Genomic DNA, 18,795 nt, shown 5'->3' with positions numbered 1-18,795 from the left:
ATAAATAAAAAGTGTAAAAATGTCACAATGTGCTCCGTTATAAAGATCAGCAAATGTACTAAAAAGATTTTAAAAGTGCATACCTGGCCACCCGAAAGGGATTTAGCGCTCTCGTAAATTTGATCGACGTGAGACGTGAACGACTGAAAGTCGGGAATGACGAACTTCTTGCGGAAAGCCTGAGTGAGCAGCACGATGTTGCTCTGCACGCATCTACAGTAACAGAAGTCAAAGCCAGGTTAATTATCATTTTTATACACTGCAAAAACATAAATAACGAAATATGGTTTCTTCGAGATACTGCACTGCGACTTTTAAAATACATCAAGCGGACATTATGCACAGTGTGCTACATCTACATGGCAGTAAAAAAGAGACAATAAAAAGATGGTATGTAAACCCTAATGTTGTCATTAATGGAAAAATTAAGTCGTCTTTAATAAACATTCCTAGAAATGTCACGTTTTGGGCTCATAACTAAAATATTTAAGTTTATTGAACTTATTTATCTTAAGATTTTAAGTGTTAACTCAAACTTTTGAGTACAAAATTGAGGCTAAGGGGAATACCCATCATGCTTTGAGCTTGAATTATTTAATTGTTTCCTTGGTCAATGAGAAGTTATGGGGAGGTTTTAGCTGTTTTGTAGTATTATTTATGTCGTTTTGTTGCAAATAGTTGTTTCGTGAGCCATCACCGTTAGGTTGGTCAGTGTCTCAACTGGTCAAGTTGGATACTGTTGACTAATTCTCTGTGCATGTGCAGTTAAAGTGCAGGTATATAAGAATTAAGATTATCTAATGGCTGACCTATAATCAGTTATGATCTTTATTTGAGCTGTGCAATTGTTTGATCTAAAATTATTAACATCAGTAAAAACATCATTATTTAAATAGCAAATTTGAGTTAATCCTACTTGCATCTAGTTAACTTAACCTAAACAGTTAAGTTAATTCTATACGAACACCAAGTTAATTGTTAGATGCCATTACTCGACTCAACTGAGGGAACGAGTTTACTCAATGAAATGAGTAGAGTCAACTTATTAGTGTTTTCAGGGTAAGACATAACTTTGAGTCCATTCAATTAACATTATTAAGTAGCAACACTTAAATAGCAAATCTGAGTTTACGTGCATCTAGTTAACTTAACCTAATAGTTATGTACATTCTAACTGATCACAAGTTAAGTGAACATTATTACTCAAGTTTTGGAGACACTGTTACTTTTTTTATTGACGGAACGGGTTTACTCAATAATTTGAGTAAAGTCAACTTATTAGGGTTTTCAGTGCACATACTTTATAATAATATTTAAACAACAGAAGTGTTAAAGCCACATTTTCCATATATTTCTATACACTTGGAGGTACAGATATGATCCTTTTTTTTTCCATTTTGATATTCCAGATCCGAATGTTATATTGTAAATATTAACAGATAAAATAAACATAAAAACAAACAAATATAAACACTTTGGTACAACTTCAGATCAAACGAAACACAACTTTTGATGTAGAGGCTTTCTAAGATCCAGTAAATAATTCATATGATATGGGACTATAAAAGGAGCTAGAAAAGAAAGTGATTTCCAATTTGACGTGTCCTTGAAAAACCCAAAACTAATCAGGCACTGCGCCACATAGCTGACTAATGAAATCCCTTCGTCAAGGACAAAACAACCCTTTTTGTTATATCCAAGTTACAAAGATGGTTTCTACCATCTGCACAACATCAGTGTCTGCAACACCCTTATTTTTGAAGTTGCTAAATGCTATAAATGGAAATGTCACACAAGTGGATGCCAATATACAGTAAGAGAGACACAAGAAATACTTTGAATCCAATTTATTTATCATAAATGTGAAATGGACAAACCACATCATTAACCTAGATCAAATAGTGTTTCAATTTTATTTAGCTCTTATATTTACTTTTTGAAGAGATGTCGATCCAGAGCGCCATCTGAAGTGGTTTTAACGGTGACCTTTAACATCTCCATGCATTCCTTAAGACGAGGGTCGCCAGTACGCAGACCAGTGGATTTCAATGCCTGAGAACATAAAAAAGACCAGCATAATATATACAATCAAAGACTACAGAGACTCAACAGTCTTATTTGTATGGCAAATTAACAAAACCACTTGAGGCATATCTATTGACATGCAGGAGAGACACTCGTCATTCTAGGCACAACTACTTGGAAACCGAGAAATGGGGTATCTATATTGACAGTCACAGATGGAGGACGCAATGGCCTTGCATTCTTTCCCCAGTGTGCACGTGAGGTTTTACCGTGGTGAATTTGTGAGCCGGAATTTTCTCCTGGCCCTCTGCAATGGTGTAGAACAGCAGATCTTCCAGGCTGGGCAAAATGCCTGCCTTCCTTCTCCTATGACGTAAAGAGATATACAATACCATTTAAAAATAGAGAGACACTGAAAAAATGGATGACACTAAAGCAAAGGTGTTCACTGGCAGGCGGAAGAAGCTGTGCCTAGGATTAAGCTTCAGCGCTATTGTGGTTCATGATAAGGGAACACGTTTCAGAATTATTCTCAAAATGCCAGGCAGTGGGGTTCACATATAATCATTAAAAGTATTAGGTCTGTAACATTGTCTACGTGAATACAAATTAACACTCATTGTTGCATTACGAAATGTGTCAGACTGCGCGATTCATCATGCAAGTCCACGTTGTTTTATCAGCGTTGCCACAAGGGGCGCTAAAGCAGGAACTGGCACAGCGTTCTGCTTCTACAGCAAGTTTTCTCAATCAAGTCAACCACTGCCATGCAGACTTTTTGCAAATACATTTTCTATTAGTATATTTGTGGCCAGTGCACCTATAAACTGTTTTTTGGACTTCTTAAAAGACATGGTGAGTTCCTAACAACTTTTCATGATAGGTTGCTACATAAATAATAGAGGTAGACCGATAATTAGTTGATTGTTGTATTTTGGAACTATCGGTTAGGAGCAAAAATGAATGCCGATAATTGCCAATAGTTTTTTTTTTTACTGTTCCTCTGTTTTTAATAATAAAAAAGCATATAATATATATATATATATATATATATATATATATATATATATACAGTGGGTACGGAAAGTATTCAGAGCCCCTTAAATTTTTCACTCTTTGTTATATTGCAGCCATTTGCTAAAATCATTTAAGTTCATTTTTTTCCTCATTATTGTACACACAGCACCCCATATTGACAGAAAAACACAGAATTGTTGACATTTTTGCACATTTATTAAAAAAGAAAAACTGAAATATCACATGGTCCTAAGTATTCAGACCCTTTGTTCAGTATTTAGTAGAAGCACACTTTTGATCTAATACAGCCATGAGTCTTTTTGGGAAAGATGCAACAAGTTTTTCACATCTGGATTTGGGTATCCTCTGCCATTCCTCCATGCAGATCCTCTCCAGTTCTGTCAGGTTGGATGGTAAACGTTGGTGGACAGCCATTTTCAGGTCTCTCCAGAGATGCTCAATTGGGTTTAAGTCAGGGCTCTGGCTGGGCCATTCAAGAACAGTCACGGAGTTATATATATAGACAGGTGTGTGGCTTTCCAAATCAAGTCCAATCAGTATAATCAAACACAGCTGGACTCAACTGAAGGTGTAGAACCATCTCAAGGATGATCAGAAGAAATGGACAGCACCTGAGTTAAATATATGAGTGTCACAGCAAAGGGTCTGAATACTTAGGACCATGTGATATTTCAGTTTTTCTTTTTTAATAAATGTGCAAAAATGTCAACAATTCTGTGTTTTTCTGTCAATATGGGGTGCTGTGTGTACAATAATGAGGGAAAAAAAATGAACTTAAATGATTTTAGCAAATGGCTGCAATATAACAAAGAGTGAAACATTTAAGGGGGTCTGAATACTTTCCGTACCCACTGTATATACTTTTTTTTATATAGGCCTTCTGGGGCGGCGGTTTTTCCGGGGCCCATATCTCCAGATCCCGGTGGGCTAGAGAGGCGAGGCCGGGCTCGTTGGAATGGTCAACTCTCCATCATTTTAAAATAAGAGACCCAAAATATTAGGTGTATTTCAGGCATTCTAATTGTTCATTGTTAAAAGTCTCGCGTTATGCACCAAAATGTAATTTTGTTCATTTTGGACTCTTGTAGCCTCTATGTCTATGCCAGTCATAGTTAGGAAAGACAAAAAAAAAATTCATCGATTTTAAACACTATTGGCAATTTAATGGGTTATCTGCAAATTAATTGGTTATCAAACACTTGGATCTCCAACTTAGTTATCGTATCGGCAACATTCCCAATCGGTCGACCCCAACTGAAGAACAATAAGCATTACAGTTTAACGGCACAGATATTTGATGATAATACTGAGTAATGAGGTTTGTTACGACTGTAACCCTAGAACACACCTTAGGAACGTGCAACGGGACTGCATGCTTGAAAAGCGATTGCCACGAATGAATGTCTGTTTTTGCGTGTAGAATATGTTTCTGGCCTAAAAAATGTCTTGTAGAAGGGTAAATAGGTTTTTACCACTGGCTGGCATTGTGAGACTGTCTGAAGCCCATATTTTCACAGAAAAAAGTTAATGTTAGTTACACATCATAATTCAGGCCAGGAAAGGTTACATTTGTTAAACATTCATAAGCCAAGATTAAAACAATTTGTGGGAAAAACTAGGTCTTCCATTTTAGAAGTCCAAACAAGACTTTGCATTCTGGGATAAGCACAGCGTCCCAGATCGGGACTGTTCCTCTGTTTTGGCTTTGGTGTATAATCTGACCACAAACCATCCAGAAATTAAGTCCACAGCATTTGGAAATTAATGTCATGCTTTTGGAGTACATTGGTGGATCATTGGTGGGGTAACCATTTTAAATTTTGGTCAAATTATGTTCTGAAACCCATCAGAAAAGAAACTTACTTGCTGGAACCAATAGACACAACAGTGCCAGCCTAGTTTTTCAGCCATCCTGATTCCGGAAGTTTTTTCCAATTAATTTCTTACATAGGGGTTTCAAAAAAATCCTTCTTAAAAGACTTCTAAGCCATGAATCAAACCAACCAGCTCCGAGGTGAATCACAACATTACAAACTTTGATTTGAAGCAAAATATTATTTGGAAATTGGACAAAAAGACTAAGCTTACAAAACGATGTACTTAACATCTTTAATGAGGAACTACAATCCCATGAAGCACTCCGAATTATATAATTGAATTGAAAACTGTAACTAAAAACTAAATATAAAACTAATGTAGGGCAGGGTGACCAACTTGATTACATAATTCACAGTGCGTCATTAGATTGGGCAGTCGCTGCAGAGCACTTTTGCCATGCTTTGTTTTCTGCAGTTCTCTGATTGGTGGAATTTTTCCCTCAAGCTCATCGGTAGGGTAGTTTTTCCACCAGGAATTCGGCTATTAAACAAATGTTTTTTTAAGTTAAGTTCAAATAAAACAGACTGAAGGCTTCAACATAAGCATATACCAGCGAATAGCAACCTCAGAGCTCATGGCTGTTAATAATCAAAACCCCTATGGAAACAATTCGTGGGATTTTTACTTCGGGAACCAAACTGTTGCACTAGTGGCTCAAGACCTTTATGTCATGTCATTTAGGGGGTGGTTTAAATTTAAGCACAGTGTCTCACAAGAGTAAGAAGCAATTTGAATTTGAAGTTCACATTTAATGTTCAAAGGAAAATGAACCAGATACTTACACAACAAATGCAAAGCAAGCAGGTCAACCAAAAGGGAGAGAAAATAAATTAGAAATGAGATATACAGTCATATAAAACATTGGCAAAGTAAACAAATGAGACACAAATATAAACAAATGCACAAGCATATGGCATGGGTATTGTATTATCATCATTGACAGAGGAATTGGATTACATTTCTAATAACATGAACACTTTTGGTATAATTAGAAGAGATATAATGTATAAATGAGGATATTCCATATTCACAAGTTGAAAAAACATCAGTGTTAGACAAATTAACAGGTTTTAATTACACTCTTTGGCAAATCCTGCAAAACTTCTTGAAGCAAAATACAAAACTAGATGCTGAGCGTGTGTGAAACCAGCAAAAATCGAATTGCCAAGCAGACTCTTTTTAATTCTACACTTTATACTTTGGGAGAGTCAATTTAAAAAGTGACTCGCAGCTAAAATTATATCCTTGTTCATTCAGTGTAGTGGTGTACGAAGCACCGGCCAAACAGAGGTCATTGCCAAACCAAACAATTTCCTATAGGTCAACAAGGCGAATTCGCCTGTCAATTTTCACCAAACATGAACTCAATGCGAAATCCACGAGGGGAAATTCGTCGGCAATTAAATTCGATTGCGCGGATTCCCATTGAAATGACTGCATTTTGCCCATGAAGCCGTTCAAAGGTAAATGTGACCGTGCCTTATGCCAATTAGCCTACAGTCCAAAGCTATTCATTTTGCAATTGAATTCATCAATCTGTCCGAGATAGATTTATTATAAGGGCTATTCTAAAGACGCGCCAATGTACGCGTCAGACGAATGATTTGAGCGTTTCACTTTGGTTGCGTTGCATCATAAACAGTGATTTTAGGTGGCTGTGTCAAGTTACACATAGTTTGAAATGTAGAAAAACACATCTCGAGATCCCTGCATTCATAATTGCGCACCATCCAACTGTGATTGAACGCAATACTGCGTTGTCATCTTGTGCTGTGGCAAGCGTCAAGCAAGCCTGAGAGTGGTTTGTTCTCTGTATAAGCTGTGCATTGCCTATACACCTGGAGATTCGCTTACTGCCCCCTAATGAAAACAGGTGGTACTTTTAGCTTGAATGGTACGATAGTAGAAATATTCCTTTTTACAGTCCAGGGAGATGACTAATTATGCTAAAAAAAATGTACTCTTTATTTTTTATATAATCGCACTTTAAAATGACAGCCCTATGAATTAAACTTTTACATATACGCATTAGATAAGCCATCGGTTACCCAACATTTTAATATCGTATCACCTTTGGCTAACGGTGAAACAAGCATGAGTTTTTCAATGATTGATGTTTATATCTAAAGAACAGAGTAACCAATTTCTGGTATAATGTGATGTATAGCAATAATAGCAAATTGCACGTACACAATACATTTATTTTACACAATATTTTCTTCAAAAAAAATAAAAGACTTATAAACAGAAAATGAACATAATCCAGTGACAATAATGACTGTACATATTAGCTACCACTTTACAGACATGGTTATTATCGAATTATAATATCAAAATGGCCAAATATTGGCCGATGAATCCGCCTGACTGATATACGTATCGGTCAACCACTAGCATCAGCTATTGAAAAACCCATATCGGTTTAGCACTCCAGTATATCATATACACTCCACAACACAACCAGACAACACTTATCCAATCAATCATTGCTGATGTGGGCCATTCTAATAACACCAGTCAGGCTGTCCGACCTGCAGTTTGCCGTGGGACATCAGCCCGGCACAATGGTAAACTAGGACACGTACCCTAATGAAAGTAGCCACCCCTCCCATCCCACAACTGATTGCAGAGTTAAGCCTTTACTTCCTCGCAAGGTTCTGATCCTCACTAATGCACAGGCAACGCGCCTAATGTACTCTCCGACACTGCTATTTTTACACACAAACCAGAAATAATCCACTACATGACACAGCTCAATAAACACTATTTATCTGTTTTATTGTGGTATACGTTCCATTTAGAATTATATCAGATAAAAAAAGTTGATTATGGGTTGAACAGCGCATGATTAGCCTGATTAGCACTTAGCTACACTTTGGAGACAAAATTGACAAAACAACTCTTTGGGGATATCATCAAAGGTAAACATTACTCATAAATTAATTAAATGTTTTTTAGATAATATACAGTATTTTTATATTCTAAACGTTTTCTTTTAGGGGTCTAGCTGGAAGTCTATGGTTAGTCGCCATTTAGACAGCTAGGTAAATGTGTGTGTGTGTGTGTAAGCCAGATGATTCTGTAACAATGTCTTCATTATCTCCTTCCACCTCAATGAGAATCAGTCAAACAACCAGCAAAAGCATCTGGCATGCCATAGAATCAAGCACATACACAAACACAAGAAAAACGAACCAACCGCCACTACTGAGATGCAACTACCTTAAAAGTACCATGGTAATACCATGTTTTTTTGGACATGGTACCTTGTTGGTAATAACATGGTATTTATGGTAAGTAACTTAAGAGTTCCATGTAAATACCATGCTATATGTAAATGGTCATTCATTTTCATGGCATATATTAAAGTTACCATCTATAACCATCGCTATACCAAAGTACAGCCACAGTACCATTTTTTTGTAAGGGGCTTTGTAAGTATAAACAATAAAACTGGGTCTAAAAAAAAATCAAGTAAATAAACAAAGATTATCAGCTACCCATCAGATAAAAAAAAGAACATGTTTTAAAAACGCAACAAAAAACTTTGTTCTGACATGAATTCACATGATGTGTCTGAAATGTAATTTTTCACTCAGTATTTGTCAGATTTGTGTTGAAAATGCTCTGTTGGCAAAACTTGGCATGATTCCAATGCAGCAGTGGCACGCAGAGATGCCATCCATGCCAGGATGAATCATATACACACACACACATCATCATGTCAGCTGGTGCCGTTATGTCAGATAAAACTTGCATACCAGCGTTTCTGCATTGAGCTGATTCATTAGTATCACACATTACTGTTTGCGCTACTGGATTTGCATTCTTTCACTTTACCTCATGCTAAACGTAGTAGAATTAACGTTGATGTTTATATAAACAATTACAGATCTTTTTTATATCAGCTGGTGGCAATGCAGATAGGGTTGATTCTGGATTTTAGATACTATATATCTGTCACTATGTTGGTATCAGCTAATATTAGTTTTTTTTTTTTTATAAATGATCAATATCTGATTAGGGCGATATTGGAAACCGATATTATGTCTTATTTATTCCCATTCAATCTGTGCACTCTTTTTAAAGCTAGGTTTCAAAAGTACTAAACATCTTTTCTATGAAACATTTGTACAACATTTACCATATTATACCATCATGTCAGTTACCAGTCATAAAAATGACTAAAAATTTACATTTCCTAAAGAAAATATGGTGGTGGTTCTTTTCCTTGCAATATGTGCCATCATTATGCTAAAGTAGATGGTTGCCAGGCCATTGCTAAGGTGATCCGAGAGCTTTTAGCATGCTATGAGGTCACAAAGGTATTCTGGAAGGTTGCTATGGCATTGTGAAGTGATTGCCAAGTTGTTACTATAGTTGTAATTTACGCACAGTTACACCACCCGTGCATAAATGACAACTTAGCCTAGTTGTGGCATAAATGGGCACCAAGCTACAATTTATGCACTACTAAATATTTGAGTGTTGCACCAATAAACTTGAATGTGAAAAAACGTAAACCTACTTGTAAACGTATTATTTACGGAAGCCTCCGATCAGGAGTAGCTGTTGAATAATAATACAAACCGATTTAATTATATAAATGTGTTCATGTTTTGCACAACAGACTTTAGACATATATGATGTTCTTTAGACATATATGACGATGTTGATAATACACTCATTTACGATTATCTAAAAAACTGACTTCTTAGTGGCTTTTTAAATGGTGCACTTTCCTGAGCATATCGCCAGGTGTCACTGACATGCACAGATATAAAAAACCATTTTTTTAATTATATAATATAAAACAAATACAAAATATATAGCATATTAAATAAAATAAAAGTTTAATTTATCAGTCTGTTGTTAATATGAATGTATTGCCTCCTATTAATGTTAGATATACAGTAGTTCCTGGATATTATTTACATATTAATTATAGGCCTACTATTTATTATATTTACTTATATTATTTCAATTGAAATGTACAGTAATTTATTAAAGCTGACAGTTCCGTGAAAAATTTTTTCGACATCAATCAAACATCAATCGTGAAAAGATATAACTTAAATATCCTGCTTTTTAATACATCAATAAAGATAAATGCCAAATTATATGACTACACATTGCTTTATATAGAGCTTATGACCTCAACAAAATTATGCAATGACTTCGTTACAAACTAAACACTGTAGTAGTTACTTTGCCATTAGTTTGAACTTTACACCAAAACTTAAGGCCGTTTTATCGCCCGCTCAGTGCAAATCCTAAATTTGATCGCTTAGAAAAGAAATAGCACACCTATCCTCAAAAAGCCGCACAATTTGAGGTATCATTCATGTCTGTAGCACAAATGGTGAAGGACAATTTATGTAGTAAAATTAATACTAATGGTAAAGGGTTTGTTTAAATACCCAACCCAAAGTATTAGCACCAATAATAGTGATGCTTGGCTTACCAAACACCACTAATTATCGTCTATCAGTGCGTCCTTAATGCAGATACATCAGAATGAAAAAACTCTCCAGTCTGACTTCTACAAACCTTTGTTTGGAGCGTGAATGAAGCTATAAAGAGGCCACACGTCTGGTGAACCCCCTCAGGACTGTGCACATGTGCCTCTGAAATCTGACACCACTAATTAGACTACAGCGAACAAGAGCGAGGCACTGGTATCATACCAAAGAGCATTACATGATGCTTATGAACACAATATTAGAGAGGGAAATTGATTGAGAGAGAGAGATAGATTTGAAGGGTATTGGGTCCACTGCCTTCCAAATAAAATATTGGTGTTAAATCAATAAACCAATTGGCTGATCCAAAACAAAAAAAGAGGGGGTAGGGAGTGTGACTTCAGAGAATTAATCTAGCATCTGTCCGGATGTGAGGTTGCTACTGACAACCAGCTGGTGCTGTCCTCTACTGCTAAGCTATTACATAAAGACTCTTTACAGCTGTTCAAAATCCTAGTTAGCTGCCTACGTAGGCAGCATGTCAAGGCATCACATATGTGCTCCTAAATACTAATACATTTGTCTAAATTCGAAAGGCTTAGATACAGTTCGCTTATCCGGGTGCCATTCTGTCTTGAGCATGGTCGAGTGCTCAGCCTTTTAAAGTATAATATTTAGACCGTGAGCCCGTACAAAATCAGTCAAAAGAGTTTGCCGCTATGACAGCTTTGTGAAACTCTTTTAGGAAGGCAGCATCGCATATATCCTTTGCATAGAAGAAAATCTCTGAATGCAATGTGACAAATAGGGGGAAAATCCATCCAAAATGACGGCTACAGTGTGAGAAATTATGATTATAAGATTTTTTTTCAATACTGAAATGCATTGATAAAAATTGCGCTTATTACACTATCATGTTGTTAGCTTAGCAACATGCTAACGGAATACTCTATTGAAATAAATTCTGAACAGAGTCTGTTGTGCAATTTCCGTGAGGAGCGCAAATTTTTATAGGCAACATTTTATAGGAGTGGTGGTGGCGAAGTGGGCTAAAGCACAAAACTGTTAAACAGAAGGTTGCTGGTTCGATCCCCACAGCCACCACCATTGTGTCCTTGAGCAAGGCACTTAACTCCAGGTTGTTCTGGGGGGATTGTCCCTGTAATAAATGCACTGTAAGTCGCTTTGGATAAAAGCATCTGCCAAATGCATAAATGTAAACAACACAATTTGTGCTGCTCACGCGAATTAAACGAGAGACTCAAATCAGAATTGATTTCAATAGTATGCTGTTAATATGTTGCTAGCATGTTGCTAACAATGTGAGACACAGGACCCCATTTTAAGAGTGCTACGTTTTAAGCACAACGCTACGCGATATGTCATATGTGCAAAGTCAGTGGCCGTGGCCATAAAGTTTTGGTATTTTCATGCATGCATGTGCTAAGTCTAGGTACAAGTGCGTTGGCGAAATAGCGCACCCAAAGCACTAATGGGCTGGGTCAAGTGCAATTGAATTCTGAGGTTCTTCTCCAAGTATTGTGCAGTCTGTGTCCCAATGCAGTACAAATCACAAACACAATACTTTTCGAAAACAATCTCAGTATGACTTTGATCATGTAACCCCACCGCCTATGTAGGCAGTAGAGTGGTGGTGGTGTAGTGGGCTAAAGCACATAACTGTTAATCAGAAGGTTGCTGGTTCGATCCCCACGGCCACCACCATTGTGTCCTTGAGCAAGGCACTTAACTCCAGGTTGTTCTGGGGGGATTGTCCCTGTTATAATTGCACTGTAAGTCGCTTTGGATAAAAGCGTCTGCCAAATGCGTAAATGTAAATGTAGTATACTGCAAGGCAGCTACTAGGCTTTTAAACAGAGCATGAGAGACAAGAAAGAGAAACCATGGTGACAGGTGGAGGATGATAGACGATTTTACATATACAGAGGAAAGACTTTGAGAGAACACACAAACACACTCAAATCACACATATACATGCTGGTAGAAACATCTAAGGTATGGATTAACACGTTCCACCAGACAGAACCTTACAGATATAACAATAAGCTGATTCTGACCTTCAAAAATCATGAGAGAAACAGATAGAGGACAAACACACATACCATGCATAGTAAACAAACAAAAGCTGATCATAAAAACGAGAGTATCAGCTACTCTGAGACATCATCATTCATTGCGTGCTCAGAGTTTGACTGGATATTTTTTTTTCCTGAGGAAACCCCCAGTTACATCACTTCCAGGCTTTGAAGGCCTTCGTTACGGAAGAGGAAGTGGCGGTACAGGAACTAACAAGCATTAAAATTATCGCAACACGTGTTTAGCAAAGAGAAGGGCTGATTGATGATCCAATGCTAATATATATGTGATATAATACAATTTAATGGTTACCAAAAAAAAAACATGAAACTGCTAAAAGTAAAGGAATATTTTAAATAATATTTTATAATATTAACCGAGTTAAATATAACCGAGCTACAGCGGGTTTTTGCGTAGACGAGCTGCGGCCTTCATTTATCTGTCCAAGTATGCATGACTTGAATTTTGGAGGAAAGAAGAGGCCAACTGTTGTTGAAATAATGTGCTGGATGAAGTCGAGCAACAACCATGTTATCCAAGTCAGTTAGCATGACTTCGCAAAAACCCAATTTTTACGATTTCAGTCGGGCTAAATGATTAACATGACATATTAAAATAACTAATATGACTATTTAAGTTAAACTGAAATCGAAAAGGTCTATTTAATGTGCATGCAAACATATTGACGATTTTAACACTACCAAATATCGGACGATTAATCGGCCTTGACGATATATCGTGCAATCACTATAAATCCCTCCCTCCTAAAATCTATGCCCCTGCTCATATTCCAATAGACACTGAGGAGGACATTGTCAGAAAAGCAGTTGATCAACATGGGGGTTTCAATGAACATTTGTAAATCCCGCCCAATCATGAATATTTAGATACATCCTTGCATTAAACTGAAAACGTCTAGAATCTTCCACACTTTCAGTTCCCAATTCATATATGGACAATGTGCAAACCAAACAGATTTTTTTCCACAATGCACTGATGTTTTAACATTCGTTTATTCAACAGCAGCTGGTTTTTAGCGCTACTTACTTCTCCGTAGCCGCATCGCTGCCGAGCGCATTTTTCTGGGCTTGGCTGGTCGCGTCTGTCTGGGTGCACAGAAGGCGCCTAAATGGTGTGCATCGTGGTGTTTTATTATCCGTATTACTTTTTAAAATGCGTCTTAGACTGGGTTTGTAAAATTCCTTTAAAGCCCCCGAGAACCTAAGCTGTAACATTGCAAACACAACCGGCTAAATAGGAACGACGTTTTCGACAATTTTACTCGTAAAATAATATTTCAGATTTTCTGATTATCCTGCGTTGAAGATTGTCGTGCCGGTTCCTTTCAGTGTGTTTTCAGAATGAAAACCTCCCCTTGCACCACTGCTGGCATTCCATTGGCTAGTGTGACGTCGGGCTGAGCATTGATTGGCTCATTCACGAGTCAATCATCGTAATGACGTAATTGTCACTTCCCTTTGCTTGTAGAGCGGAGAGGGCTGGCTGAAGCCCAAGTCCCTTTCAAGGCAAGAGAGTCCTCTCGGCGGCCATCTTTGAAACGCTCCCGGGCAGACTGGGCAGCCATTTTCTATGTGAACAAGCGACAAAAATGTGCAGCTCCAATCTACTTGAGCGGGGAAAGACAGGAATCTCCTAAATGTATTGTCAAGATTACAAGCAAAGAGCATATTTAAAATAAATAGTAAAATTTGACAACATTGGCATCATGAATGGTGCTTCTTTAGCTCAAATCACGCAAAATACGATATTTTTCAGACCGGTTCAGTTAATGCGCATGCGCAAGTGTGGAGTTAATGAGAGGTGATGTCTGTGTCTGAAAAGTGATTGGCTTTTTAACCTATTTTAACTTCCCTTTCTCACATTTTTTGAGTGGGGGTTCAGCCAAAGAGTATAGAAGCACATTCTCTTTGGTTCAGTGAAAAACGGTGACAGCAGGAAGTGCCTGCCACTGTCGAAAGAGCAGGAGGAACCTGCTGCTGGCAGCCGCCAATCATAAGCGTCCAAACTGATGATTTTTCAGTGTTAGTTCGTTTTATAAAATAATTGTTTGTATAAACGTTCTTAGCATAGTCTCTTTCATTACAAGTCTTGAATTCTGATTAAGATCATTTGAAATTGCAATGCACAATGTGAAACTGAATTTGAAATGTTCATTCAGCAATAAAATATTGTAAGGTTAATAAATAAATGCCAATGCACAACAAAATACTGTCATCCTTCATTATGACAGCAGGCAGGGGCGTAGTTTTCAGGGGGGATAATAATAAAAACAAGCAAGTACAACGCCCCCTAGGTCTCCTAAGCAACCAAATTGGCCCGGTTGCTAGGGAGGGTAGAGTCACATGGGGTAACCTCCTCGTGGTCGCTATAATGTGGTTCTCGCTCTCAGTGGGGCGTGGCTGCTGCAGAGAATAGCGTGAAGCCTCCACACGCGCTATTCTCCGCACTCAACAAGCCACGTGATAAGATGCGCGGATTGACGGTCTCAAATGTGGAGGCAACTGAGATTCGTCCTCTGCCACTCGGATTAAAGCAAGTCACTACGCCACCACAAGGACTTAGAGCGCATTGGGAATTGGGCATTTCAAAAAATGTTTCTAATTGAATGCTACCCCCTTAAAATTCTTTGGCCAGTTCATGATGCGATTACATTTCAGACATCCTAAAAATTAGTCATTAGTACAGTAATCTAATTACACTGTAGAATATGTAATTAGTAGTTAGTAATTAATTACTTTTTAGAGTAACTTACCCAACACCGATTATAAAGCACAATTAAAATATTGTGCGTGGTCCAATTAGGTCCCATACTGTAGGTTTGGAGGTCAGTCAGATACACGGAAAGAGGGATTTTGCTTGGCAGAGATTTTTACACTGAATAGCCACAAAGGCCACCTGCACAGATGCATAAGACCTTTTCACCAATTTGAACCATCCATTCTAATTTACAATCTACATCAAATTCATATCATTTGCATTTCAAACGGATCTCTAATTGAAGTGCATTTGTTTGCATTACTAATTTGTTGTTTGCTAAGGATGGAGGATTTTCAAAAACGTCCTTTTCTTTCCAGAAGCGTACCAAAAACGTAGGTTGTTTTGCCACCTTGTGGGTAATATAAAAAGTGACACTTTTTAATGCATTATTTTTTTTTTCATCTGGTAGGAAATAATAATATGATTCCTTCAGTGCTCTTTATAATAATAATCCTGGTTTAAGTTTAAATTTTTTACCAGTAAAATTATTTGTAACCACTCAATTAGCCTTTAAAGTCTAAAGTTAATAACTTTTTCTTTGTATGACCTGTTTACCAATTATTACATATGTAATTTTCTTTATTTTAAGTAGATACCTTGTTCTCATATTGGCCTATATCTAGCACTTTATTGCACCAGACAATTCTACATTTTAAAATCTGTTAAGTATACTGTATATTGAATGCCACAGCTCTGACTCACAGACGCACGCGCGCGCACGCAGGCACTCACGCACGCGCGCTCAAACCCACAGTATTTCCTCCGTCTCATAGAGACATAATGACATCTAAACTGTGTTTAATGAATGAGAGGAAACACATGACAGTTAACCTCAGTCATGTAGGAGAGGCCCCATAGGAAATCCTGCACTGTCAAACTAAAATAAAGTTCACAACTATGAATCTTCATGTGTATGTACATACATGCCATCAATAGTTTTTTTTATATACCCCATACACACTTGAAAATAAAGACTTTAAAAAGCTCAAGATATCAATTTTGTTTTTTTTAGAGCTTCATACTTGTTCTAAAAGTTAAAAGTTGAATTTCTTCTTAAAGGGATAGTTCACCCCAAAATGAACATGGATAAAATTGTTATCTGTTCCTCGCCAACACTTATCATATCCCTTCTGAAGATATGGATTAAACCACTGGAGTCTTATTGATTACTTGTATGCTGTCTTTATGTGCTTTTTGGAGCTACAAAGTTCTGGACCCCATTCACTTGCATTGTTTGGACCTACAGAGCTGAGATGTTCTTCTAAAATCTTCAGTTGTGTTCATCAGAAGAAAGAAAGTCGTACAGATCTGGGATGGCATGAGGGTGAGTAAATGATGAGAGAATTTTCATTTTTGGGTGAACTGTCCCTTTAAGGGAAACCATAACTTTTAAAATCCTGTCTCAAGACAAATGTTTTCTGTCATATTAATTGTGCTGTCTTGCTTTTTTTATCGTTTTAACATTTAGACCCAACGTGCGGTGCGGTATTATGCGCTAATAAAAGTTGAAGAAGTTGTTTTTAAGGGGACGTTCGCACCAAACACACATTTCTCTGTTATTATAGCGATTCATGGAAGATTGTTGCATTTTTTTATAAATCAAAAGCCAAGTGTTTATCAAGTCTATCTAACCCTAACACTAATTTAAATCTAGATTAATGACAATGAAATATAACAGAGTCTTTGGTTGAAGCCACAGTAACACACTACTGCCCACATATCTGGGTTACCACGGTGATCTAAGCCCTCCTCTCCGTCACACACACACACACACACACACACACACACACTGTAGGTGTTTAGTGACGTCTCTTGAGGAAGACCCATATAGGGCATCTATACAGTAGATCTAAGGACTGCTGAAGACACATATTGTGTGTGTGTGTGTGTGTGTGTGTGTGTGTGTGTGTGTGTGTGTGTGTGTGTGTGTGTGTGTGTGTGTGTGTGTGTGTGTGTGGCCGTCTTTTAGCATTAACGTATGTGTGACATAAACCGAACAGGAAGCTGCTTGGATCAGCTTGATTAATGAACAGCTTCCAGATTATGTTTTTCCAGGCCACCTCTAAAAATAAACTGTTCTTAACATGTTATATTGCTTATATAAAAGGCAATAAGGGGAAACAATATGTAAACAATTCAAATGTAACTGGGTAAAGTGAAAAATAAACACCTGTTAAAGGTGCACTCAGTAATGATTTCCTCATTAAAAAAGTTGAACTCCTAAAGACATGAATTATGTTTTGCAATATATGTAGGAAATCATGAGCACTTTAAAATGAAGACTCCAGTCATATCAGTAAGTTTCTAAAAGTGGTTTTATTCTACATGGAGAGGGTCCACACATGGGGGCGGCCATTTTAGAATCACACGACCAGCTGAATATTACTCGCTTATTCTCAGTAACAGTGCTGTTATTTGACACTTTCACTCACTGATTAAAGTAATCATGGTTGACTGTGAACACTACATTTCTACAATGGCATCTGAAACTGAAAACTATTGATTTTAAATGATGATAACATGATAAAGTAGATACCTTGTTCTCATATTGGCCTATATCTAGCACAAAGTATACTGTATATTGAATGCCACAGCTCTGTCTCGCACACGCACACGCACACACACACCCACACACACAAACCCACAGTATTTCCTCCGTCTCATAGAGACATAATGACATCTAAACTGTGTTTAATGATCGAGAGGAAACACATGAGAGTTAACCTCAGTCATGTAGGAGAGGCCCCATAGGAAATCCTGCACTGTCAAACTAAAATAAAGTTCACAACTATGAATCTTCATGTGTAAGTACATACATGCCATCAATAGTTTTTTTTATATACCCCATACACACTTGAAAATAAAGACTTTAAAAAGCTTAAGCTTCAAATTCCATAAATTGAATTTATTCTTAAAGGGATAGTTCACCCCAAAATTAACATGGATTAATTTTGTATCTGTTCCTCGCCAACACTTATCATATCCCTTCTGAAGATATGGATTAAACCACTGGAGTCTTATTGATTACTTGTATGCTGTCTTTATGTGCTTTTTGGAGCTACAAAGTTCTGGACCCCATTCACTTGCATTGTTTGGACCTACAGAGCTGAGATATTCTTCTAAAATCTTCGGCGGTATTCATCAGAAGAAAGAACGTAGTACAGAATCAAGATAACTTTTTTGCTCAGTCGTCAGTTTAGGGAGTTCTAATGTTCTCAACTCCACAAGTTCTCATTCTTTGGATCTCTTGATGAATGAGGCGTACTGTATGATCCGACCCCTAAGAACCGCCATAAGTGCCTCCCATGCCACACCCACAGAGGATACTGTGGACCAGTTGGTCTCCATATAAACACTGATTTCAGCCTTTAACATTTGTTGGAATTCAGGATTTTGCAAAAGGTATACATTAAAGCGTCATCTCAATTATTTCATTTTCTCCGTATGTGGCAACACCAGGGTGTGATCTGAGATATGTTTCCAATTGTGCAATAGACAACAGATAAAATGAGGGACT

The 18,795-nt window shown here is 37.3% G+C and overlaps 1 protein-coding gene across 3 annotated transcripts in view; it reads right to left on the bottom strand.

Annotated features, from left to right (window-relative positions):
* The window catches only part of LOC127640953 (glutaminase kidney isoform, mitochondrial-like), a 29,625-nt gene extending 15,781 nt beyond the window's left edge, over nt 1-13,844 (bottom strand). For 2 of the 3 annotated variants that reach the window (XM_052123690.1, XM_052123692.1), the window contains exons 1-4: nt 13,548-13,844; nt 2,295-2,391; nt 1,934-2,052; nt 84-213 (exon numbers count right to left, since the gene is read on the bottom strand). In XM_052123690.1, coding sequence (XP_051979650.1) covers nt 84-213; nt 1,934-2,052; nt 2,295-2,391; nt 13,548-13,735 — 534 coding nt within the window. In that variant the 5' untranslated portion in view covers nt 13,736-13,844. The remainder of the gene's footprint in view (nt 1-83; nt 214-1,933; nt 2,053-2,294; nt 2,392-13,547) is intronic. The other variant, XM_052123691.1, reaches the window with a different exon arrangement.
* Nucleotides 13,845-18,795: the final 4,951 nt, after the last annotated feature.

The sequence above is a fragment of the Xyrauchen texanus genome, chromosome 50 (assembly GCF_025860055.1).
Source record: "Xyrauchen texanus isolate HMW12.3.18 chromosome 50, RBS_HiC_50CHRs, whole genome shotgun sequence".
Taxonomy (NCBI): domain Eukaryota; kingdom Metazoa; phylum Chordata; class Actinopteri; order Cypriniformes; family Catostomidae; genus Xyrauchen; species Xyrauchen texanus.
This window is presented reverse-complemented; position numbering and strand designations above follow the sequence as displayed.